This window comes from Podarcis pityusensis, assembly GCF_964106645.2.
Source record: "Podarcis pityusensis genome assembly, chromosome: 7".
Classification (NCBI taxonomy): domain Eukaryota; kingdom Metazoa; phylum Chordata; class Lepidosauria; order Squamata; family Lacertidae; genus Podarcis; species Podarcis pityusensis.
This window is the reverse complement of record NC_138031.1, coordinates 25,412,915-25,438,349: the sequence shown is the minus strand read 5'-3', so window position 1 is coordinate 25,438,349 and position 25,435 is coordinate 25,412,915. Positions and strand designations below refer to the sequence as shown.

At 43.3% G+C, this 25,435-nt stretch overlaps 1 protein-coding gene across 1 annotated transcript; it reads right to left on the bottom strand.

Moving 5' to 3' along the window:
• Window positions 1-14,189: 14,189 nt before the first annotated feature.
• Window positions 14,190-21,498, bottom strand: CFAP418 (cilia and flagella associated protein 418). Its single transcript, XM_081013896.1, has 6 exons — window positions 21,206-21,498; window positions 19,897-19,996; window positions 19,208-19,278; window positions 17,687-17,752; window positions 16,560-16,655; window positions 14,190-16,158 (listed from the first exon to the last, which is right to left on the bottom strand). The coding sequence occupies exons 1-6, from the start codon at window positions 21,376-21,378 to the stop codon at window positions 15,999-16,001; spliced, it is 666 nt and encodes a 221-aa protein (XP_080870022.1). The 5' UTR covers window positions 21,379-21,498; the 3' UTR covers window positions 14,190-15,998.
• Window positions 21,499-25,435: the final 3,937 nt, after the last annotated feature.

Sequence of the window (25,435 nt, the reverse complement as noted above, 5' to 3'; positions counted from 1 at the left end):
CTTGTCTCTTTCTGCATGATAGAGGATGCTCAAATGTGTTCACTCTGGTTTAAAACCAAAATAAGGGAAAGAAGATAAACATATCCTTCAACAATGAAGGGGTTCCCCCCCAACACCCTTCCCCCTAAAAAATTACGTTTTTAAAACAGTGATGCAAATATCTGGAGAACCCCTATTGGGAAAGAAAGCGATACTTTCCGTTTTGTGTTTTCTGTATCTAAAATGCAGCAATCTTCCCTCTTGCCTGGATGAATGTTTTCATTTCTTCCTAGGAAAGCAAGCACTCGTTTATTGAAATACTCCTCTTACTCCAGACCTTTTGTGCAGCTTGAATTTGGAGCCTCTTTGCGAAAAGCATTGACATTGCTTCAGTTAGGATGATAAGAACCAAGGACTGTAACCATCAGACAGGCGAGGGTAAGGCTATTGATAGCTAACAGCCTCCGTGGCTGTTTTTCTACCTCCACTGACAGAGGCAATGCTAGTTGTTGGGAATTGTTAAGTGCAGGGAGGACTATTGCACTCGGATTCTGCTTGCGAGCTTCCCCTTTGGATCATACCACCGTGAGAAAACATGTCAGACTAGACGGGCCTGTGGCCTGATTCAGCAGGACTCCTATGCAGCGGCGGAGCAAGCCGATCAGGCGCCTTGGGCTGCGTGTGTGGCTGCTGGTGGGGCAGGGCCAGCCGGGGCAGGGCCCTCCGCAGGACCTCTGAGGAGTCTGCCTGCCTCCTCCCACTCAGCCGCCCTACAGCTGAGGGGGAGACGGCGGGCAGACCATTTGGGGCAGAGCATAGCCTGCGGGCACCCAAGCCACCATGTCACTCCCAGGAGAGACGTGTGGCTCGGGCACGCTGCAAGCCCCACAGTGAGTGCCACCTGGCATTCTGTCACCCCCTCAGTGGTGACACCTGGGGCTGCCCACCCCTACTGCCCGCCACTTCCTCTGCCCCTGCTCTTATCTGAGGGGATTTTGGTGGGTGCCACTTGCCATGTTTAGAAGGTGAAAGCCAACTATTTGAAAGACTGTTTCCCTACAGACCCTTCCAGGTGTTCAGATAAACAGAAGGAACCCTCTTGGCAGTTCCACTGTCAGGTGATGGCATTATGGGAGAGCTGTCTCCCCACAGAGATACATCTGGCACCTCCGTTGCACAGTTTTTTTATCAGGTGCTAAAGACACTGAATCCCCGCGACGGGGTGAGCTCCCGTTGCTCGGTCCCTGCTCCTGCCAACCTAGCAGTTTGAAAGCACGTCAAAGTGCAAGTAGATGAATAGGTACCGCTGCGGCGGGAAGGTAAACGGCGTTTCTGTGCGCTGCTCTGGTTCGCCAAAAGCGGCTTAGTCATGCTGGCCACATGACCCGGAAGCTGTACGCCGGCTCCCTCGGGCAATAAAGCGAGATGAGCGCCGCAACCCTAGAGTCGTCCGCGAGTAGACCTAATGGTCAGGGGTCCCTTTACCTTTACCTAAAGACACCAGATAGGTGTATATCTTTCGGGCCTGCCCTGACTGTTAACTATTTTTAATCTTGCATTTTTGTATTGTGGCCACCTGCCAGCTCATAGTGAATTGTGTTTAAGAACTCCAGTTAACAACGACAACAATCTATAATTACGCCTGCTAAAATGCCTTCTGTAACAATTAAGGCAAATGCGTCCTGACAAGCTTTGTTTTTGGTTATTCTAGGTGCAATAGTCTAATAAACCTCACTAATTTCCTAAATGGAATAAGAAACCCTGAATCATCCAGCACCACCTTGTGTTAAAATGGGATGCCTTGCACCTGACTAAAATAATGTAAGAGTAGCAGAGATTTCTTCTATTTCTTTTTTATTATTAAGCGTGCTACAAACACACACACAAACTAAATCTGTCTTCCACTCCTGTAGTTCCGAAAGGTTTCTAGCACCATTGAAGGACTGTGCTGTCTTCTGGTCTGTTCGTATGTCTCGTGCTGCGTACCAGGCACGGCTCCAGCTACTGATGGAAAATCCTGTTAGGGTTTTCCTTATTAAAGCCATATGCTTCTTTCTTCACTGTGCAGCTAAGTGGCTAGTATTAGGATCCCTTCCCCTTCCTTGCAGACTGTAATTTCCAGTTAATTGCAGTGTAGCATTTGCCTTCTTGTTTTTCCAAAGTTTCCATCTGAAAGTGAAGTGGTTAATAGAGTAGTAATTTGCATCAGACTTTGCTAAGATGAAAATGAGAACAGGGGCAGGACTGGTGCTGGGAATCATAGCCTTTCGAAGATAGGGCAGCTCTCCCCGTGTGGCTCAAGTTTCGTGGCTTTTATTTATTTTAAAACACCCACAATTACTGGAAACATCCTTTTGAAATGAAAATCCTTCCCAGAGCACAAAATGCAGAAATGAGTGCTGGCCTGTTACACACTTGGTACCATTTAAGCTCATCCACTGGCCGCTCGGTATTTTTGCATTAGTATTATTTTACTGATTGCTCTTTTTAATAAACCACAGTTTAGCATTATATGCAAATCATGCCATGCAACATGGCTGTGTTCATCTGTGTATAAATTCAGGGCTATAGATAGGGAGCTCCGGCCTGTATTTACTATAAAAGACAGAAGGGAACATGAAAGGGAGCAAAACATTTTGGAGATTGGAAGTCGGAATGTTCCATTCTATCCAGGGGGTGGTCACAAGCTGCTTCTTTCTGGCCCATTGAATTCAAAGTTGTTTTTCTTTGTGGGTCTGAAGCACTTTGAGACATTAGCCACATTCCTGAATGCCACGGAACCATAGCGATAAATTTTCAGTTATCTGCGTCAATGTTTAATGCGATTTGCAAGCTGGGCTTGTTTTTGTTTTGTTTTGAATTGCTGTAAGAATGACAAATTGGGGTCCCACTGTTTCCTAGCTGAAAACTGAGATGATGAGAGGAGGGTGGGTGGGTTTGTTTTCTTGGTTTAACATCCTCAAGTATCTTGGGAGGATTTCTGGACGACTTACAGCCACAGGACGAAAGGGGATCCTCCTGTTCTCAGCTGTTTCATTTTCAGATTTTCCTTAAAGAGGAAAATCTCAAAACAGCCCAGACTGCAAAAAAACACACCAAACAAACAAAAACCTAGCACAAGCTGACATATGTTTCATTTCCCTGCAGTTAGCAAATATGAAAAAGGAAGTGTGTGCTACTTGCTTTGTATAGTTCCTCAGCAATCAATATAGTTTCTGCCTCCTTCTGGAAAAAATAAATGTGGTTGGGATTTCAAGCCAGGAGCAAGCCTAGAAGTTCTTGAATATGCTCTGCCACTTTCCAACTTGTTTGAGTTTCTACCTGTCTGGAATTCTGCCTCCTGCAGCTTTGGTACATGGGCTTTGACTTGAGAGGCTCAGGATACAAGCGTACAAATGTTACCCTTTGCAACATTATAATATGATGCAGCACAATCTGTGCAGGCGATTTTATTTTATTTTTTACCTTAAAACATTTTTAGTCACACTTCAGTAGTAACCATACCCTCAGTTTCTTTTTGCTTTAGTTTTTTTTTTAATAAAAAAATATATGATGTCTCCCTCATCTCTCTGGCACTCTTCCCACTTACCAGTTAGCTCTTGTGCTGCTCTTTGCCGTGTTGATTATATATATATATATATATATATATATATATATACACACACACACACACCCCGTATTTTTCGCTCTATAGGACACACTTTTTCCCCTCCAAAAATGAAGGGGAAATGTGTGTGCGTCCTATGGGGCGGATGCAGGCTTTCGCTGAAGCCTGGAGAGCGAGAGGGGTTGGTGCGCACCGACTCCTCTCACTTTCCAGGCTTCAGGAAGCTATCCACAAGCCTTCGGAAAGCGGCAGGAGTTCCCACCAGGCTCCCAAGGCTTGCGGATAGCAGCTTGCAGCCCGAAGCCTGGGGAGCGCAGCTCTGCGCACCCCAGGCTTTGGACAGCTATAGCAGCAAGCTCTGGGAGCGAAGGCGAGGTTGCGTGCAACCTCGCCCCTGCTCCCGGACCCATTCTGGGGGCTGGGGTCGGGGGAAGCTCGGGCTTCCCCCGCTCCAGCCCCGCAGCTAAAAAGGAAGCCAAGACAGCGAGCGGGATACATTCTGCTAGCTGTCTTGGCTTCTGCCAAAGTCGCATGCAGCCTCTCCCAGCTGGAGAGGTTGTGCGTGGCTGAAGAGGAAGCCAAGACAGCCAGCGGGATGACTAATTTTTTTCCCTTTATTCCCCCCCCCCAAAAAAAAAACTAGGTGCGCCCTATGGTCCGGTGCGCCCTATAGAGCGAAAAATATGGTATGTGTATATAGATAGATAGATAGATAGATAGATAGATAGATATGCAGTTGCATTAGATTTAATTGACAGCATCTCCAGTTAAAAGATATCAGGGACAAGAGGAATACCTGCTGAGCCTCTGCCAGTCAGAGTAGACAGAGTAGGACCAAATGGTTCAGATTCACCTAAAGCAGCTTAATATATTCAACACAACAGATTTCCAAAGCAAACTTTGCAAATTCAAGAAGAGAGCTTTGAATTATAAAATGTTGCAGAATTTTAAATGTCTGCAAAAATTACTTTCTGCTGTACTGTCATCATATTGTGGCTGCTGTACACCATTCAGTCTGAATCTCTAACCATGGCCCCAAAAGTCATTGTTTCCTATTTATGGAGACAAAATAGACCCACCAAAATTTCTGTGCTGCCTGTCACGCTTAATTTGGTTAGTATTCTTTTCTTGATCCAGCAAGGGATATCTGCACATATAGGGGAATGTATTCAGGTCCGATTCATGTCATTATGTTCGTTTAGTTTCTGTTGGATGATAATCTTGATAACAGACTGCAAAGAACATCCTCAACTCAGGGTTGGTGTTCGTATATACCACAAAGTACAACTGGATCAAGACCAGCTTGTTTAATGGAACTGTTGTGGCCAGATAGGAACCAGGCATCTCTCTGTTAATCTCTTCAACCATAAAATTACAGGGGAGGGCTGGAAAACAGCTGACATTTTGTAATGAAAGGTTAGCACTGGATCTCCTGTATAAAGGACAGCTATGGGAGAGGTGGCATTTGCTTGCTGGGGACTGCCAGAAATTAATCTTTGACATCCATGAGGGATAGAATCTCAAAGGAAAAAGATAGTAGTGGGTTAAAGTATCGTATTTTTCGCTCTATAAGACGCACCAGACCACAAGGCGCACCTAGTTTTTGGAGGAGGAAAACAAGAAAAAAAATATTCTGAATCTCAGAAGCCAGAACAGCAAGAGGGTTCGCTGAGCAGTGAAAGCAGCAATCCCTCTTGCTGTTCTGGCTTCTGTGATAGCTGCGCAGCCTGCATTCGCTCCATAAGACGCACACACATTTCCCCTTACTTTTTAGGAGGGAAAAAGTGAGTCTTACAGAGCAAAAAATACGGTACTTTATTTAAAGCCTGGAATAATGTTGCATGGATTTTTCCACCATTAAACCATAGAACAAACCACTTTTGGCCCAACCACTAGGCTGGTACGAACCCACCAAAAGTCCCATTGAAAGCAGCAGATCAACAAACCTTATTCCATTTCCACAGAACATAGTTACTGCTAAATTGGGCTGGTTTGTGCCCCTTGTCTCTAGGGACTCTTTTGATCTAACACACCTGTTTTTTTTGCTATGTAGATTTCCAACATGTACAGACATCAGTCTGGTTTTAAGAGAGCCCAAAGCCTAGCCATTAAGTGTGCTTTCAGAGTGTAATTATGATTGTTGCAGAGTTCCAATTGAAATGTGCAATTTTGAACTCTTCCTGCAGTAGAATCACCTCTCTTCTCCAGCAAAGAAACAAAAAATTGCAGCAGTTTGTATACACAGAGGGCAGAGGGTGGTGGGGGGAGAAGGAAAATTAGAAGGATGATCTGAAAAACCTCATTGAAACACCCCAAGTCAACATTTCACAGTGCTGGAGATCCAATGTGGGTTTGTTTCTTGCCCCAACTGAATGTCTTCCAGATGTTTTGGAGTACAACTTCCATAAGCTCCAAGCAGTAGACCAAAACATCTGGAGAGCACTCAGCTGGGAAACACTGGCCTAAATCAGTGAACTGACTTAACTTTGGTCATGTGTTTATAAGCTCATTTTGCATAGCTTAGCTTGGGTGTGTTCAGAGTCAAGTGTTCTGTGTGTAAACAGCAAGGTCACAAGAACGTGATCCTACATGCATTGGCCGAGGCCAAATTCCATTCCCTTTAATCAGAGAATAATGGTGAAGGAGAATATCTGGGCAAGGAAGGTCATGCTGCAAGATGGGAAGAGGGTGGTTTTCCTTTGTTAAGCTAAGTGCTTACTGATGGTGAGGAATTGATTGCTTCCTCAGTAGGATATGGTGGCAAGGAGATGAATGGGAAATCTACTTTCGGCTGAGATCTGAGACTGAGATCCTGTGTGCCTGTGTGAAAGAGAGAGAAAAATGGAGGGAGCTGGCTGTGTGATTGTTGGGGTGAGAGACAAGACGTTCATTTTTTAGATGGAACTGGTTCTGCTGAAGCATCTTTGAGGTTCAGGTGCTCTGTGGGACCCTCATGCAAGATTAGTGATTGCGCTGCCTTAGGAGTCTGCTTGCTCCCAATAGGCTCTGCTTATTTATTTGTAAACAACCGATTTAGGAAGCTACCAACGCACTCTATCATCCAAGAGAAAAGAAACCCTGCAATGCTGCTCCTAAACATCTCATATTTGGGGAAGTGGGAATAAATACCAACGCTACAGTATGATGCAACGTGATTTAAATTGCAGAGGGAAGACAAATCTGAATGGCTCAGTTGGTTTGAGCGTAGTGCTGATAACGCCAAGGTTGCAGGTTTGATCCCCGTAAGGGACAGCTGCATATTTGTGCATTGTAGGGGGTTGGACTAGATCTGGCTTCCTCAACCTTGGCCCTCTAGAGGCTTTGAGACTACAATTCCCAGCATCCCTGACCACTGGTCCTGCTAGCAAGGGATTCTGGGAGTTGTAGACCAAAAACATCTGGAGAGCCCGAGGTTAAGGAAGATGATCCTCAGGTTCCCTCCCAACTCTACAATTCTCTGATTCTATGACATGTGAACACAGGGTGTCTCTAGACAATTAGTGAATACATATTTTCAACCTCTGTATTATGGCCCCACAAGCCTCCATTCAAAGTCAGTAGCATAACAGAAGGGAGGGGAATAATTTTGCCGACAGCAAAGGGTTTTTATCTATATTGTTCTGTCCCTCTGAAGAACGACAGGAGCAATTATATGTGTGCTGCAGCTCTATGAAGAGGGAATCCATAGGCTTAGTTTACATACTTAACCCTGTTTATGGTCCTTTTCTTTCTCTGGCTAAGTGCAGGTGAGGATTGTAGGATCAAATGTCAGCAATGCAGCCACAGCACTGCAAGGTTCTATTAATGTGCACTTTATCCTGTGCCGCGTTATGGCTTCAGTTGGGAGATGCTATCCTGCACTGTTCATGGGCTGGAAGCAGAGTGCAGGAAACGGAAGACCACAGACACAGTGATTGTAAGAAGTGCAAAGCACCATGCAGGTAAGACCTCAACCTACTACCTCAATTTGTTTACAGTGTCCTGGGACCATAAAGTCCTGTTGGCAACCCATAACTCAGAGCAGGGGTCGCCAACATGGTGCCCGTGGGTGTACCTGCACCTACAGAGGCATTCACTGTCACTCACCTTGCCTCTTCTAGTTAAATCAGACTTGAAAGAAGCATTCTGCTGTAGCCAATAGGTTGTGGTGTGTGAGAGACTGAACGTGTGTTGTGTCCACAAATGCGCCTCTGGCCCCAAAAGTTTGGCACCCCGAGAGCAAAAGCAAGAACTGCTGTTTTGCTCCTCTGAAAGTTGCCATATATTTGCATATATAAACAAGCACAAGCAAATTTTATGCAAAGTTGTGTCATGGACTATGCCTTGAGTCTTTTAAATACTTAGCATGCAGCTGCAGTCTGCAGAACGAGATTTCCTTTGTTAAACTTCCCAAGTCTAACAGGTATCATAGCCTAACCGGGATTTTTGTTGAAGTTAATAGGATTTGTCATGGGATTTTAAGTGAAATTCTGTGCTCAGTTACACTCATGTAAACTAAAACTAATTCCATGGGATTATATTGGGTTTATTTCAGTGTGCAGCCCTGAGCTCTCTCACACATACTAGTACCACTGCAGCTCTCCTTGTTTTTGACAAAGTGGCAGCTTCTCTCTGGCTTGATGCCCAAATTTCACAAAATGGCTCTGGTGGAATACAAGTGATTTCATCAGTCCTTTGCATACTTTAACGAACGTACTCTCTGTCCCAATGGTGGTCTAGCAATAGTCTACATACCATGCTATTTTTTGAACAGTTCGCTGCGGAGATTATTTAAAACACGCTCTAATCCATTCTGTATTCTCCTCTCATTGTGCACAGAGATTTATGGATGTAACTTCCTGCACATCTGGATTATGACAGACCTCACAGTTGTTCCCTGCACCCACCCCTTACAGCAAAAACACCAATGCTTTCAACAATTTCTGTCCCTGAAAAGTGCTGTGCTCTTAAAACAGAGAAGTAGTGTAGAATTAGGGAAGGCAACAAAGATGGAGAGGATCTAACAAATATGAACAAGTGTTTCCTTTGATGCAAGAGGAGTCCTGCATTCACTGAAAAGGGTCATGTTGGTGTGTGTGTGGCCTCCACAATGACAGTATTTTGCAGGAGGGACCCAAGCACGTGCCTGATATTTAGGCTTGCACAGTTGAAATGGATTTAAGTGCTCTTTTGCCCTGGCACATCAAAACCATTTTTCTTTTTAAAAAGGGGACTTTTGCAGTTTGGAAAGTGACAGGAAAAAATACATTGAAAAGTGTAGGATGAACAAATGGGAAGCTGTGTAAACAGCTCCCAAGCAGGATCAGGATGAAGGCTAATTGTCATATAACTACCCCATGAGCAAACGAGAATGAATGATCACTGAAGACAGGACCATGTAAGCTTTTTTTCAAGCAAATCAAATTAACAGGAGGAACCCAGAGAGAAGAAACACAAGTAGTCAAGACAAATGCCACAATCCTACAGTTATGTGCCTGATGCTTCCTTATTCCCTTTATTCCAAACAATTCTGTAGTATGACACCAGAGAAAGTTGCATTACAGGTTTCTCCTGTAACTATGTTTTTAGGAGAAATAGAATGGCACAAGGAAATGCTTCAGTGCTTATTCTACACTTGCAGTACAATTCTATGCACGTCTTCTCAGAAGTCCCATTTAATCCAATGGGGTGTACTCCAAGTAAGTGTGTTTAGAACTGCAGTCTTCAGTAAGCGTCTGCTGGATTGTGTCCAAAGGCTCCATATAAATCATATATCATATAAATCATAACTCATATAAATATATGATTCAATGTGTTCTCAGCTTGATTCTACGTAGGGATGTAAGTTTTCAAATTTCCCTAAAATTGACTGAGATCTGATTTAGCAGTTGTTGGTGACACACGATTTCGTTTTTAATTTACCTCCTTATTTATATCCACCCTCCTTTAAAAAAAAAAAGTGGGGGAGCAATCCTATGCACAAGAAGCTGGTGTTAAGTTCAGCCACCATAAAGCCACACCAGATCATAAACCCTGTTCTGCAACCGAGCTACTGCTGCTGCTCTGCCTGAGCCTGACAGAGGGAAAACAAGCCTTAAATAATGTTCTAATGCAGGTTTGCCAGGTTGCATGACTGAGCTGGGTTTAGGATCCAGACTAAGTTCTCCCTCTCTGGTCCTGCCCTCACCACACTCCTGGAACACCCCTTTTTTTGTAATTTACACTCGCCAGCTTTGGCTCAGCCAAAATGTGCAAGTTACACTGGCATCTCTTCGGCTAAGCCGGGGTTGGGAACTTAATGCCAACCAAGACATAGATCTGCTGCATCCTAACCTGCTCAGCCCAGTCGATTTTACCACAGGATCGCCCCCCTAGTTATGAGATTGAAAATACTGTAATCTGTATGCTTCCTGGAGGTTGTCGCTTGCAAACACTTAATCATAACTGCCACCAGTTAATTGTATGAAAACAACCTGGTTTTTTTAAAGAAATGGATAGTTTAACATAGGAAAATAAGAATAGTGATTTCCCCCCACCTCATATTGCCCTTTTGTGTTTGATCTTGATGTTCTTTTTAATTTATGCCTACCCTGCTGTTTCAAAGTCATCCGTTTGATGACATCTTGTGGTGGTGAGTTCCAGAGATAAACCATGTGCTGTGTGAAGGTATACTTTCTTTTGTCTTTCCTGACAACATTCAGCTTCAGTAACTGATAAATTACTCAACGGAAAGATGGGGGAGGTGGTGGGAACCCCTATCTGAGGTCAAAAAGAGAAGGGGGGGAGGGGAGAACTATTGTTTGACATATTTTTATCACGCATTATGCAACATACAGAAAACTAGGTTTTGATATCTTGGGTTCATATTACTCAGTTTATAGCCAGAGGAGAGGTTTGAAGGAGCTCTGGGTCAGCTTTTAAGAAGTGCTTAAGACTTCCTGTGCAAATAAACACAAATGCAAGAGCCCTACCTTGGTGTAAGTCTGCCCTCTGCAGTTTTGAATAGGAATACTATGTTTACTTTAACTACATGGACAAGCAATCCTCCTTTTTGTGATCTGAGAACATAAAAAAAACCTTCTAAGAAGTTAAAATAGTGGACTGGAATGTAGAATCTAGCATGTGTGCTTTTAGCCAGATGAAAGGCAGAATGGGCTGTTACAGGCTCCCAAATAAGCTGCTAAAAGGGCTTTTCCTCATATAGAAATAAAATGCTGATTTGGTTCAGCTTAATTTTGGGTGCCTGGCTAATGCTAAAAGCACAGGGCAGGAGCAGCATCATACTAGAAGAACCAAAGTACAGTGGTACCTCGGGTTAAGAACTTAATTCGTTCTGGAGGTCCGTTCTTAACCTGAAACTGTTCTTAACCTGAGGTACCACTTTAGCTAACGGGGCCTCCCGCTGCCACCGCTCAATTTCTGTTCTCATCTTGAAGCAAAGTTCTTAACCCGAGGTACTATTTCTGGATTAGTGGAGTCTGTAACCTGAACTATGAAGAACCATTCAGCTTTCCCTTCCTCTGTTGTTTCCCCTGTTACATTTAAAGCACATGGCTGGGAATGGTAGTTTGCTAAGGCTGCTAGGAACAGAAGTTCTGTGGGGACAAACTACAATTCCCAGGATTTGGGGGTGATGGTGGTGAGGAGCAATGACTGTAGAAGTGGTATAAATGAGCTTTGAATGTATGGTGTATATGTGACTTTTATAAGCTCCTCAGAGCAAACACCCATCCTCTTGTACTCTGTAAAAGTACCAGACTCACAGATGGCATTAAAATTATAAAAACACTCTAAGGTTCCCATTTTGAATAGGACTACCTTATACATTCTCCGTATATTGGAAACTCCTCTGTGATCCTCAGGTGAAGGGTGGTAATAGAAATTTAATAAATAAAAATAATAAATAAAAGTCAGGAGTGGACACAGACTAACGTTGCTAACAATGTGTTCCATCAATTTCTAAGTGTGATCAGGGTCTCTCAGTAGGAATGTTGATTCGAAGCATCCAGCAAACCAACTTGTACAAGTCAAAGCCGGGTTGACCAAAAGCTAGTGTGCGCCGGGAAAAACATGGAAAAGGATGATGATATTTTTGTGAATCATCCTGGGGCTAGTTCATATACTTGGCCTGCTTGCAATTGGGTACTCTTATCCCTGAATAGTCGCTGGAAGGTTTTGCAATCCCATTCATGGAGTTTTCTCATGGCAAACAGTTCAGGTATCTCATTTGCCATGAGCAAAGGGTTCATGTAAATAAGCCCCCCTTTCAGCAACTCTGAGGGGGGAGAGAATCCTATTTGGCTTCAAACATGGCATTGTGAAGCCCTCCCTTCAGACTGCCTATGTAGGTCAACCGCTTTCCCAACAGATGGCTCAGAACCAAATAATCAACTCTGTCCATGCCCACTTAGCCCCTAAATCCTGCAGGTTTCAGAGACCTGAGCTGCCAACATTATTGAGAGAATGAAAACTACAGGACTGCAGGGGATAATACTGTGCTTTGCATTTATAGTGTGTGCTTTAATTTTAAAAAACAAACAAAACATCAAGTACAACTTCCATTATCAGATAGTAATACAGGTAGGAAAGAATAATACGTCAGTGACCCACACAGAGCGTGTAACAGAAGATCAACCAGGTAAGTCAAATGAAAAGCAAATAATATCCTACTCTGAATACCACCCCTCACAGATTCAGTTATCAAACTTTGCTTTCTTTTATGTTCTTGTTCATTTATTAACACACTCAACATTTTTGTATTCTTACGAAGGGTTTCAGCTAATGGTTCTAATGAAGGAACCAATAACAAAGGGAAAAGGGGACACCCCTGTTCAGTTCCCCTATGTGTTTTAAAACTCTGTCAATCACATCGGTTGACCTGGACTCTTGTCATTATTGGACAATATAGGGCTCTGATTACCTGTGTAGAATATTTACCAAAATTTATTCTTTCCAAGACACAAAATGAAAAGGACCAATGAAGATGATAAAACACTTTGTTGTTGTTGTTGTTTAGTCGTGTCCGACTCTTCGTGACCCCATGGACCAGAGCACGCCAGGCACTCCTGTCTTCCACTGCCTCCCACAGTTTGGTCAGACTCATGTTTGTGGCTTCGAGAACACTGTCCAACCATCTCGTTCTCTGTCGTCCCCTTCTTCTTGTGCCCTCCATCTTTCCCAAAATCAGGGTCTTTTCCAGGGAGTCTTCTCTTCTCATGAGGTGGCCAAAGTATTGGAGCCTCAGCTTCACGATCTGTCCTTCCAGTGAGCACTCAGGACTGATTTCCTTAAGAATGGATACATTTGATCTTCTTGCAGTCCATGGGACTCTCAAGAGTCTCCTCCAGCACCATAATTCAAAAGTATCAATTCTTCGGCGATCAGCCTTCTTTATGGTCCAGCTCTCACTTCCATACATCACTACTGGGAAAACCATGGCTTTAACTATACGGACCTTTGTTGGTAAGGTGATGTCTCTGCTTTTTAAGATGCTGTCTAGGTTTGCCATCGCCTTTCTCCCAAGGAGCAGGCGTCTTTTAATTTCGTGACTGCTGTTACCATCTGCAGTGATCATGGATCCCAAGAAAGTAAAATCTCTCACCCTTCTATTTGCCAGGAGGTGATGGGACCAGTGGCCATGATCTTTGTTTTTTTGATGCTGATCTTCAGACCATATTTTGCGCTCTCCTCTTTCACCCTCATTAAAAGGTTCTTTAATTCCTCCTCACTTTCTGCCATCAAGGTTGTGTCATCTGCATATCTGAGGTTGTTGATATTTCTTCCGGCAATCTTAATTCCAGCTTGGGATTCGTCCAGCCCAGCCTTTCGCATGATGAATTCTGCATATAAGTTAAATAAATATCATATATTTAGGTGCCCCCCTATAAAACACTTTATGGGCACCTAAATATATGATACTTAATGTCTTGTGCTGTGTAAAATGTGTAATATATAAAATCTTTCAGATATAGTCTGAAATACTTTAAATTGCCAATTACTGTTTCTATTTCATCTACAATCCAAGTCCAGATCAGATCCTTTTCTTTAACCCTCTCCCACCCCCCGAGTTGAAGTCCTGTTTAAGAAGTCAAATTGCTGTACTTGTTTGTAACACACTGAGGCACAGGTCAACAGTGTATATAGCACCTTTTAGGCTTTTGAAGTTCTTCAAGCACAATAGTTCAGTAATTCCAACAGTAACCTGATAAGACTGGCCTGTGCTGTTCTCCACATACTGCAGATGGTGTGCGTGTAGGACCAGTGCTGTGTCTAAGGTCACCTAGTGAATTTGTATCTGAGGAACCTCCTGGCTTACACTGCACAGAACTAGCTCTTACAGATGATAGAATCTAGTGGTGTTTGCTGTGTCAACCACTGTCTAAGTCAGGGATGCCCTCCAGATGTTGTTGGACTACAACTCCCAACTTTCCTGACTGTTGGCTAGGCTGATGGGAGTTGGGAGTCCAACATTTGGACTCCTAATTCCTGGTCTAAAAACACCTTAGGTCCAGCCAGCTATATCTGGCTAGGATCAGTCACACCAAACCCTGCCTCCCATCAGTAACCAACATTTATATTCACTCCCAACCCCATCTCTCAATAATAATGATAATAATAATAATAATCAGTATTTATATAGTGCTGTTTACTAATTATTCAGTGGGTTTCACATTCCTTATTTCATAAATACAAAACTATGCATGTATTTAACATTTCAGGCATGTGTTAGCTATCAAGACACCATGGAGGCCAAAAAGAACAAATACAACAGACAATTAATATATGAAATTTAACCAACTTATTCAGATATGCCAAGAATATAACTTTTAATGACTCTAGCATTACAGAGAAATTAGAATGAACGATTTCTGCCTTGTGGATTTTTAGATTCCATATTTTGGTTTAAAAGAAAGTATATCCAAGTTATTTATTCTAAACAGATTACATGGTCTAAAAAGCAACTGAAATTCCTTGCATAGGATGATGTGTTTTAAGATCGTATGAGCAACATTTTTCCCCCAAATGTGCTATTGTTTCCCACATTCTGAGTACTACTTGCTTGCTACAATTGTTTACGCTTCAATGCGCTTTTAAACTTTCAGTGCTACAGAAAAAACTCCTGGAATAGTGCTACACGTGTTGGTTGAGAAAATAATTCAGGATCAGCTAAATCCTACAACTCAAAATCATACAACCCTGCTAAGTCATCCTCTGAGCAGACCCACTGAAATCAAGGGAATTCAGTTATGCAAGTCCAGTTCATTTCAATATGTCCACTCTGGGTCTGACTAACACTGGGTATCACCCATCGGCTCAATTCTTTTTTTAAGATGGAAATGGGGATGCAAGAGTTCTGAACCGCTTTGATTATATTTGGTATTCCAATACAAAGATTAAAACATAGAATGTGGATGCACTGACAGTCTCAAAAGACAACTGAAATAGACATCTAACACCAGTTTTCTGATAACTTAAAACTTGCAGAGTGTCAGTGAAGGTGGAATAACCCTACCCCTAATAGGACGTTTACCCTTGTCCGCCGCAAAAAAATACATTGATTTTGAATATCATTGCAAAAAAATTGTTTAGGCTCCGTCGCAATATCATTTACACGAACAGCTTTGAGTGGCTCAATCCAATGCATTCTACTCAGAAGTAAGTCCTACTGAATTCAGTGGGACTTTGTTCCAAGTGAGTGTGCACAGGATTGCAGACTTAAGGGAGTGGAAAAAGATCCACCCTAGCTCAACTCTGGTTATGTTTACTTAGAAGCAAGTACCACTGTTTCCAGTGGGGCTGATTCCTGGGATGACGTGCATGAAGACTGCAGCCTAAGGCCCTGGCTCACAACTAGAAATGAGCTTATTAAAATGCTGGAGCTGTCGTGTCATTTTCCTTCCCATTGCTGGACTGTCCCAAGCTATCTGCTCTTGCTCTTAAGGCAAGCTTCAGCATCCTGCTAAAACAACTCCAAAATGATATTAATTTGAAGATTGGCTCACTACATACACATCTGCAGGTAAAAAGCCAAAGCCAAAATATCCCACATGCATATTCAAAAAGTGTTCTAACCCAAGTATTAGCTGAGGCAGATTTCTCTTTCTTTTCAGATGTCTCTCTCGCTTCTACATTTGTGGGATGCCTTCTAGGACTCAGACCTTGTTTCCTTTCAGCTTCACTTCCTGCTACACTGGAAGTACTCAACAGTTCTGCCAGCCTGGTCCTCTAGGCCGAGGAAGGTCTCCGGCTTACTGTGCCCCCCCCAGTTCCATTAGTTCACAAGGGAATTGCAGACAAGGCAAAGTCCACGGTTTGTATTTGGATTATCAAGATCTAAGTGTACACGGAACACACTCAATTCATCACTCGTGATGCCGAGCAGTGAACAAATGGTCTTCATACAGAAATGAGCATGTGGATGACAAAGACAACTTCATTCGACGTGTTTGCTGCAAACCCAGCGGAGCTGTCGATCCACAGTGAGGTCTGTTAATTCATCTATTGATCTCCAAGTGCACTGACAAGCATAGGCCCTCGATCCTTTCTTGGTTAGCATCTTCGTCCTCAACTTGCGGAATTCAGGCATGTTATTCCTACCAATCAAAAATATTCTATTTCAACAGCGTTCTTGTTTTATTATGCTTTTACATTTGTTGGACTGGCTGGGGCAACTCAGTCAGATGGATGGGATAATAATAATAATAATAATAATAATAATAATAATAAACCAACTCCCTCAGAACTACACAGCCAATCATTGCCCAATTAGCCACAGTGTAGAAGCAAGACAAAGACACTCTACCCTTGTCACTGAAATGAAAGCCTTTGGGTCTTTCTGCTATAGGCTTTCCCCCAATCTATGTACTGAAATATCCACACCTGCAATTCTGTAAAGTTGATATCAGAACATTTACGGACCACAGCATTTATATGATACCCCACTACCATATAGGTCACATCAAATATTCCTATCAATATTACCCGCAAAGCATACCTGAAAAAGAGGTAATCACATGACTGATCCCACTGAAAGTCATCGTATTGCAAAACGCGGAAGTCACATGCAGTACACCGCAGCTGATCACAGGTTCTGTCCAAAAAAGATTACAAACATTATAGATTAAACGCATGGAACAGTTCAATGAACTAATTTCTTAACTTATTAAACTTGTTCATATTATCCAATCTCATAATAGGTGCATTTCTTAAATCTTGACAGAAGTGTGAAAAAACTCACAATTTAATAAACAGCTGTTAAAAGGAAAGGAATATTCTGTTTCACATTTCCTATCCTAACACACCAGAACTAGACTAAACTTTAAACAGAACGGTTACACTGTAAGCTTTCAGTGCTACTGTTTAAAATTAACCTCCACTAATTAAAATCGGTTCTTACCATTCAGTAAGATAAAACCTCAGTTGATTAAAGGCTGCAACTCTGGTAGTTATTAATTCAATTTTCACTCTTATTTCTATATATGGGTAAAAGCTTGGGTGACTCCATTTTACAGGAAGAAGTTAGCCTAGGAAAAATCCTTATGGCAACTGACCTATATGGCACATCACAGCTGATCTCTCACCACTTCCCTCCTCGCAAGAGGATCATGTCTGTGAAACTATGTGAACATATATCCAAGATCCTCTGTGTTTCTGATTCATATGCTTCTTTAACATGGGTAAGCAAGTAGACAAATGCTAGTGGTATACAGAAATCTAAACAAACATGGGTTGAATCCTGCATGTGCTGGGAGCTTTTCTCACCTGCCTTGCCACTGGCTGATGCAGCTGAACAGTGAACTCAGACTGACTCCTTGTGGCTACCAGACCACAGGCTGAGATAACTGTGTGCAGCAGCTTGGGTGGGGGTGGAGAGGGTCACAGATGGTGCAAAAGCTCCCAGGTTCAGTCCCAGCCATCTCCAAGAAGGACTGAGAAATGCATCTGTCTGAAATGCCAGAGGGTTGCTGCCAGTCCGTGTAGACAATACTATGCCAGATGGACCAACAGTCTGATTCAGTATAAAGCAGCAGCTTACAGTATGTTCCTTCCTAATATAGCAGTAAGAGAAACATGAAGGTCTCATAATGCAATTGCCAGTATTTATTTATTTTAAATGCCTACCTCTGAGAAATATTTGTTCCTATACCATGTGGCGCGCTGCTTCCACCAAGGTATACAGGGCAACATCTATAAGAATTAAATTGGAAAGCCTTGAAATAGTTTTGAAGAAGAAGAAGAAAAAACCCCACCTTAAACCATTTGCCTGCAAAGTTTGCATCATTTGATTTCTCAGGTGTCATTACGCTAGTGAGCATGTGTACCTTTTCAGCAAACCTTTTGTTTGTAGAACTATAAGGCAGGACAATTCAGAAGAAATGGCAATATTATTATCTGCATGATATATGTATCTTGGGGGCAAAAAACCCCAACTGGAAGGGAAATACTCCAGAACCTGCAGGGTTTCTACCAAACACTTTCTTCTACTACCATTTCTTCATAAGCATCAACTGGTGCTCCCACATACTCACAAAACTGTCAGCATTAGGGAGACCAGAGGCTAAAGAGTAGAGCATAGCTTGCCAAACACACATGCTGAAATTCCATCTTCTGCACAGCTATTAAAGATGTAGGAGCCCTGTTCTCTTTTGCATCTGGCTGCCCTAACCAGCAATAATGCAACACAGCAATAAAATTCTGTCCACTGAAAACATAGGGTTTGATCCATGCTATGCTAGTTGCACTTAGGTGCCATTGAAATCAAAGTGAAAAGTTAGCAATGATTCAAATGAATCTGCCCTTTCTTCCTTGCTGTCCTGTACAGTGGTACCTCAGGTTAAGAACTTAATTTGTTCCAGAGGTCCATTCTTAACCCGAAACTGTTCTTAACCTGAGGTACCACTTTAGCTAATGGGGCCTCCCGCTGCCACCACATGATTTCTGTTTTCATCCTGAAGCAAAGTTCTTAACTGGAGGTACTATTTCTGGTTTAGAGTCTGTAACCTGAAGCGTCTGTAACCCGAGGTACCACTGCAGTTTGAAACTGTGTCCTGGGTAAGACTCGTCCTTCTAATCCACCCTCAAAATACACGTACCGTATATGGATCTTTTGGCAGAACTTTCTCGTTCCCATGTTGAACATAGACAAATTTACTTCTGAGAAAACATATATAGTTAGCTTCTGATGAACAGTGATATTCTAGAAATAGCTATATGGAAGTACCCTTGTGTTCAATGGGGCTTAGTCTCCGATAACCTGGCATTAGATTGCAGCCTAAACCTATGCACATGTAAATGAAATAGCCATACCGTTCTTCCAATTTGCCCCTGCCTTACCTTCCACTGTTGTTTTGCTTATCCTGAAATTTAGATTGTAAGCTCTTTGGGGCAGTGACCTACCCAATGGTGCAATGTAAATAACACAAGTCCCATTGATTTCAATGAGAAATAACGGCAAAAAGTAAATCCCACTGAGTTCATTAGGACTTACTCTCAGGTAAGTGTGTACAGGCTTGCCGTCTTAGTGCAACTAAGTCACTTGATGCAACCCATGCATTCTTTTGTTTACTGACTGTCAATAGAGTTAAGTTGAAATTAGCTGTTTGCTGTTCAAAGCATTTACTCACTCATGTTATTTTTACTTACCTCTTACCATGAGCTTGAATGGAGGTAGTTCTGTTTTCAGATGCAGGGCTAGGTGACTTAGATTTATGTTTCTAATAAAGAGAGAGAGAGAGAGATGGGGACCTCTTAACACAAACCAGCAGCACGGAAAAGCTTTCCTGCTTTTGTTTCCAAATAACAAGGACCAGAAGTCTACTCGAAGAGGAGGAATACAAGAGGGTAGAAAAGCAGCAAACAACAAGAGGTCTTCACAAATGGCTCCCATTTCCGCAGTCAGCTGCAGCAAGGATACATGGGGAACCACACTGCTCCATCAGTCAGGCAGTATTTTCCTTCCTCCAGTAAGGATGTACCCATTCTCTTAATGTGAACTTTGGGTTTTGGACTGGAGTAAATGGCTCTGGCTGATGTGTAGGACTACAAATTCTAATCTGATGTGACAACTGAAGCAGTGTTAGCTTTATTCCAGATTAGGGAATCCAGAACACTTTTTCTCTGCTTCCTTGGCTTTGGTTCTGCCCACCACGACCATACAGCCCTGACGGATTACTCCTGAGGGAACCCCGTCCTTGACTGCAGGGGAAGGTTGTCTATTCTTACTCTAGACTTTCACCACTTTCCTTTTTCATCTGGCTTTCTTCTTCAAAGGTTCTGACTGACCCCCACCCCCAACTTTCCCTTTTCTCAGAGGTTGCTTTGTCTTGACCTACCACAAGATTTTTGGCATAGCTGTTTTCATCGATGATATCTTTAATTATGTCATCTATGTCTTCTTCTTCACTAGCACCTTTTGTCAATACTTTGGAAAATCTGGAAAGAAATGGAAGAGGAGCATCCTTTGGTAAGTTTATTTAGAAGATGCTGGCCAAAGCATGAGGAAAGCCGCTTCAAACACTTAAAACCCCTGTGGCAGTTGTCACATGTGAAAACGACATGTTTTGTCTCCAAGTATCCGCAGTGTGCACAGTGGCCAAACACAGTTTCCCACAAAGGTGAGAGGAAGCAAAGATTGTTCATCCATGATACTTGCTACTTATGCAAGCCTGCCCAGATGCTTAGAAAGCTGAGGTAATTTTAAGCTGTTTTAGTATTTTAACTTTTGCGTGTTTTAAAGCGGGGTTGTGATTTTTAAAATATTTTATTTCACTGTTTTATCTTCTGTAAACCGCGTTGTTGGTTAGTTTGTTTGCAGTGCCTAAGTTTTATGAAATAAAATAAATAAATGCACAGACTGTGGTCTGCAACTGTGGCTTGAGATGCATGTTTCCTGGGTTTGACATAATTCAGTGGAGCAGTTGGTGGAAGGGGAAGAGGGGTAAACTGTCTGGAAGATAAGCCAGAGGGGGTGTTGGAGAATGTTAAAAAGATGCAGAGATGGGGATAGTCTGAAGGAATTGGGAAACGCTGGTGTGTTCATGCAAGCTAAGAATCTGGCAGCAGTAACACCTGGGTGGTCGCGCGTCACGTCGCCTGGAAACGAGGGAGGGAGTAGTAGAACGGAGAGACTAAGCGGCACCCACAGAGGTAGAATACGCGGAAGAGTCGCGCACAACCCTCATTTCTGGTTTCCGCTCGAACACGCTCCTGTGCGGGCCAGGAGTATCATCATCACGCACAAGAAACAAGGCAAGGGAAAGGCATCTTCCGCCGAAGCACTTCTTTGGTGCCCTTGCTGTATTTTCTTCTTTTACTCTGCGTGGGTTGCCCAAAGGCTGGATGGGTGGAAGGTGGGAAAAGCCTGAGATGCGCAAACGGTTGCATGCTTACTCGAAGTATCACTTAATTGAACTGGGCTACTTTCATAGTAACTTCGCTTGGTGAGTGCAACCTAAACACGCTTAGAAAATGAGGGATTTTATTTTTAAAGGCTTCAGAGCTTTCTGAAGTTTGCACTACACGCTAACTGGGAACCGGAAGTGTCGTTAATACTTCTCTTTGAAACTGCGCTCCCCTTTAGGGGCATCTCGGAGGGGCGGGGGAGAGCAGGAGGAGGAAGGCGCGAGCATGCGCAGTGCTCACCTGGCCCTCTCCCCAGCCGCGGCAGCCTCGGCTTCGGCCTCTTCTTCCTCCTCGCGGAAGCGGTTCCTTTTCCGCCCCTGGCCCGGCCGGCCTCGCTCCGAACAGTCTCGCCTCGAGAGGCGGCAGAACTTGTTCTCTACCTCGTCCAGCAGCTCATCCAGGTCGTCCGCCATCTTAGCCTCTCCTCACGTCTCTCACCCCCCTTCCCCTCGTTGCCATGGTAGCAGCGGGGGGGGGGAGAAGTGCGAGGGCAGGCGCTCGCCGCCCCCGCGTCTAAGCCGCCGCGGAGAATGGTTAAATAAATAAACAAAACCTATTCATTAAAGTCTGGGATTGAAAGTTAAAAGCAGAACGTCACATTCACGAAGCACGTAGATAAAATTTATTTTTTTTTGTCTCGCACGTAGTCGGCAGGATTCGAACCTGCGCGGGGAGACCCCAATGGATTTCTAGTCCATCGCCTTAACCACTCGGCCACGACTACAGAACATGCGTGTTGCCTCTTGCACAACAACTGAGCTCACTTTGGAATGCAACGTCTGCCTGTGCAATGTCTCCTGTTAGGCTGCTTCGCCGCCACAACCGCCTAAAATGATTTAACAAGATTAAGCACAGTTAAAATATCATTATAAACATTTTGGCAGACATCTATAAGGATGCACCGTGCAACAGAGAGCACTGGGGTTTGGCTTTCCAACAAGGGCAGTTATAAATTTATTCCCCCAAATAGCTTTACAATGGGCATTTTTTTGTAAAAAAATTTGCTCTTTCGAATTGATACATGTTTGTTTGGTCTTTTGTTTTACGACAAGCGCAACCCCCTTTTTTTATTCTGTACCGAATCGCAGTTGTTCTCCCTGCTGTCATATGACAGTCTCCTACGTTTTCTTTCTCTTGTTTGGACCACAGAGCATCTTCTAATGCTTACTCGGAAGTAAGCCTCGTTGTACTCAATGGAACTTACTTTCCAAGGCTGCAGCCCTATGCAACCTTATCTGGGACTAAGCCCCACTGATGCCCGTGGGACGTGAGTAGACAGGTGTGTAAGATTGCAAGGGTGCATAGAATTTTCTCCTGGAAGTTACTATAGGACTAAGATGGCTGTAATATGTATGCCTTTCAAACCCAGGTTCTGTGTGAATCCATCTTTATTTGTATCAATCAACTATGGGGGTACAACTATTTGCAAATGCCACTGAAGTGGTATTAGGGACTTGGAGTCTGACAACATCTGGGAGGCCACAGCTTTTTAATCCCTGCGCATTTGCAACTCTGTGATGTCTTCTTTTAAAATAAGAGCACTCCTTTTTTGATACAAAATAAAACAATGTGGCTGAGCGGTTGTGGGTTCAAAGTGGCCTCCTCTGCTCTTTCTCATTCCTGCCCGGCAGGGGGTTGGACTAGATGACCCTTAGGATTCCTTCCAGCTCTACAATTCTACGATTTTATGATTCTATGAAATATACAACAACAACAAGCAACAGCACCACCTACCTTGCTAGCAGGGCAAATGACATATAGTTGCCCTGTAGACTTAAATTTATATTCCATTTCAGGACTAAAAATATACAACACTAAGAATGACCAATTTATAGAAAGGTGGTCAACTATTGAATAGTAGGGCCACATATTTCTCTCTCTCTACACTTTAATTTGTTTATTAAGCTATGATGATGGAGCAAATAGTTTATGAGGAACAAATCAGCTCAAACTACCTCCATGTTTGTTACTCTTACCATTTTTCTTTATATATATTACATATCTATCTTTCTGTCTATCCATCCACTTTGCAAACCAGTGCAGCTTCACATTTTATGCAGGAAGTGTAATTAAGAAACATGTGTATTCTCCTCTCTTGAATTTTATCAGCCTTATAATAACTATTATTCTTTGGGCCTGCACAAGTACCATGAAATATTCCAAATGTGTATAGGTATAAAATGCTGTTTGGTGTGCCTTGTGTTCAAAGTCCTTGGCATGTGGCCACTATTGTCTCTTTCTATTCATTCATAAAAGTGACAGGGAGGGAATGCTCTGTTATGTTGTGTTTGATTGGTAACCCAAGGAAACAATCAGAAGAGCCCCTCTGAACTAAGAATCATTGTCTCTTCTAAGCAGAATGACAGAAAACCTATTGCTGGATTTCTCCTGCCAAGATCGCTCAACATTCGTCAGACTCCTTTTTTTCTTTAAAAAGAAAAAGCAAAGCCTGCAGTCCTTAACAGCTACAGGCGAAGCCTTTCAGTTACAAGGTGTTTTATAATCCTCTTGGTACCATAAGTAATGAATTGCAAGCCCTCTTTAGATTCTCTTGTACTTGGAGCTTTTTATATTGTTGTTCCGTTCCCCTTCCTCCACCTCTCAAGGCTCCTATAATATCACTGCCCTATAATGACAGACGTGTTGGGCAGGGCGGTTGTGAGCCCCTCAGTGGCTGATGCTATGGAAGAAACTGAATAGCCCTGATGCCTCTCCAAGTCTTTTTCAAGCACTCCCTTGGTTTAGGTCGTGGTGTCATGTAGGTAAATTGAGTCCAGAAGTTGTGGATCCTCAAGTGGAATTTTTACATCCATCCCTCGCAGCTGTGGAGAGTTTAGACTAATCACAATTCTCCCTGGTATACCATCATCTCTGTAATTTGAAAAAGGATCAGGAGGAGCCTGAAGGCTTGCGGGGGGGGGGGGGGACATCTTAAAGAAACCTTTTGTCTCAAAATACATCACATGTGAAAGGGAGCACTTGTTCCTTCAGTGCGAGGGGCTTAAGGAATGCACAAGTCAAATACGTTGTTGGCAGCCTTTCAGGTGTCCCTCAGAAATGCAGCGGCGCACATTTGCAATACAAAATAGCACCTTCTCCCTTTTGGCTCAGTTCCCGACCAGCTTTAGCAAGTGCCCATGTACATGTGTACATGGACAGCAATATCAGAACGGATAGGGATAAAGTATGCTCTCAGACTGTTTTCGGGGGAATTCAATCCCATGCTGGCAAATTCAGCTTAGACAATTCAAGCTGATTTGGAGCTCTTGCGCAACAAAGCTGTTTCTTCCCCATAAGATAAGACTTTCTGCAGTAAGCAAAGTGATGGGGAAAGTGTGGGGGGCGGAGGATGAGCCATATTGGTGATGAATACATCACTCACACAGTTTTGACCAATTTTCAGTTGCTTGATGTCTGAGCTTCAAAGACAAAGCAGCACCACCCCATCTTCCCTTCACACTCTTGGAAATGGAAGTGTATATATATTTATTATGCTGTGTCCTTGCTCATTTTACTCACCAGCCCTGCCTACCATCACCTGCTTGCCAAAACCACCTCTCCCCTGGGCAGGGGGCTAAAATATAACTGGGGTATGATTGCACAGCAGTGTTCCATATCTCTTCATTTGGATCTCACCCCCTCCTCAATTCCTTTGTTTGTTGAGGCCAGGGCTGCCCTGGCCATGAGGCAGGCTGAGGCAGCCACCTCAGGCAGCAGAACCCCAAGAGGTGGTGCCCCCACAGCTCCCCTGCTTTCCTTGCAACTTCCATTGCTGGTGGGGAAGTGGTGGCTTTCAGTGAAATCTAATTGGAACCCACTGCTGCTGCTTCATAGGCACTCAGTGCTTTTTTTCTGGGGGGACACATACCCCTAAACATTTTGTGAATCTAACGGGAGAAGAAACTAAAACTTTTAAATTTTTTAGTTTCTTCTTTAGCACAGTGAATTGTTAGTTCTGTTGAATTGTGTGGTGAGTCGTCAGTTCTGTTGCTACCCCCGATGGCGGCCTCATTTCCTGTCACAGTGTTTCCTGAGTCTCAGACAGAAGCGGGCGTTTAATGTGTGAAGTAGGAGTTGGAATCTAGCATGGTGATTGGTCAGTTTCGTTGTTACCACCTCTGATGGCAGCTTCATTTCCTTTCCCAGTGTTTCCTGAATCTCCGATAGAAGCATGTTCTTTGTACAGTGGTACCTTGGGTTACAGACGCTTCAGGTTACAGACGCTTCAGGTTACAGACTCCACTAACCCAGAAATAGTACCTCGGGTTAAGAACTTTGCTTCAGGATAAGAACAGAAATCGTGCTCCGGCGGCGCGGGGGCAGCGGGAGGCCCCATTAGCTAAAGTGGTGCTTCAGGTTAAGAACAGTTTCAGGTTAAGAAAGGACCTCCAGAATGAATTAAGTTCTTAACCCGAGGTACGACTGTACTTTTGTCCATTTACTGCATTTATTTTCCCCGATTTGAACTAT

What these genes read in the sequence shown, in the direction of transcription:
- CFAP418 (XM_081013896.1), bottom strand. Translation starts at nt 21,378, where the DNA reads ATGGCGGACGACCTGGATGAGCTGCTGGACGAGGTAGAGAACAAGTTC. An exon ending in GCGGCTGGGGAGAGGGCCAG is followed by an intron (nt 19,997 to 21,205) that starts GTGAGCACTGCG and finishes ATTTCTTTCCAG; the next exon opens with ATTTTCCAAAGTATTGACAA. An exon ending in TGTGATTACCTCTTTTTCAG is followed by an intron (nt 16,159 to 16,559) that starts GTATGCTTTGCG and finishes TTTGATTGGTAG; the next exon opens with GAATAACATGCCTGAATTCC.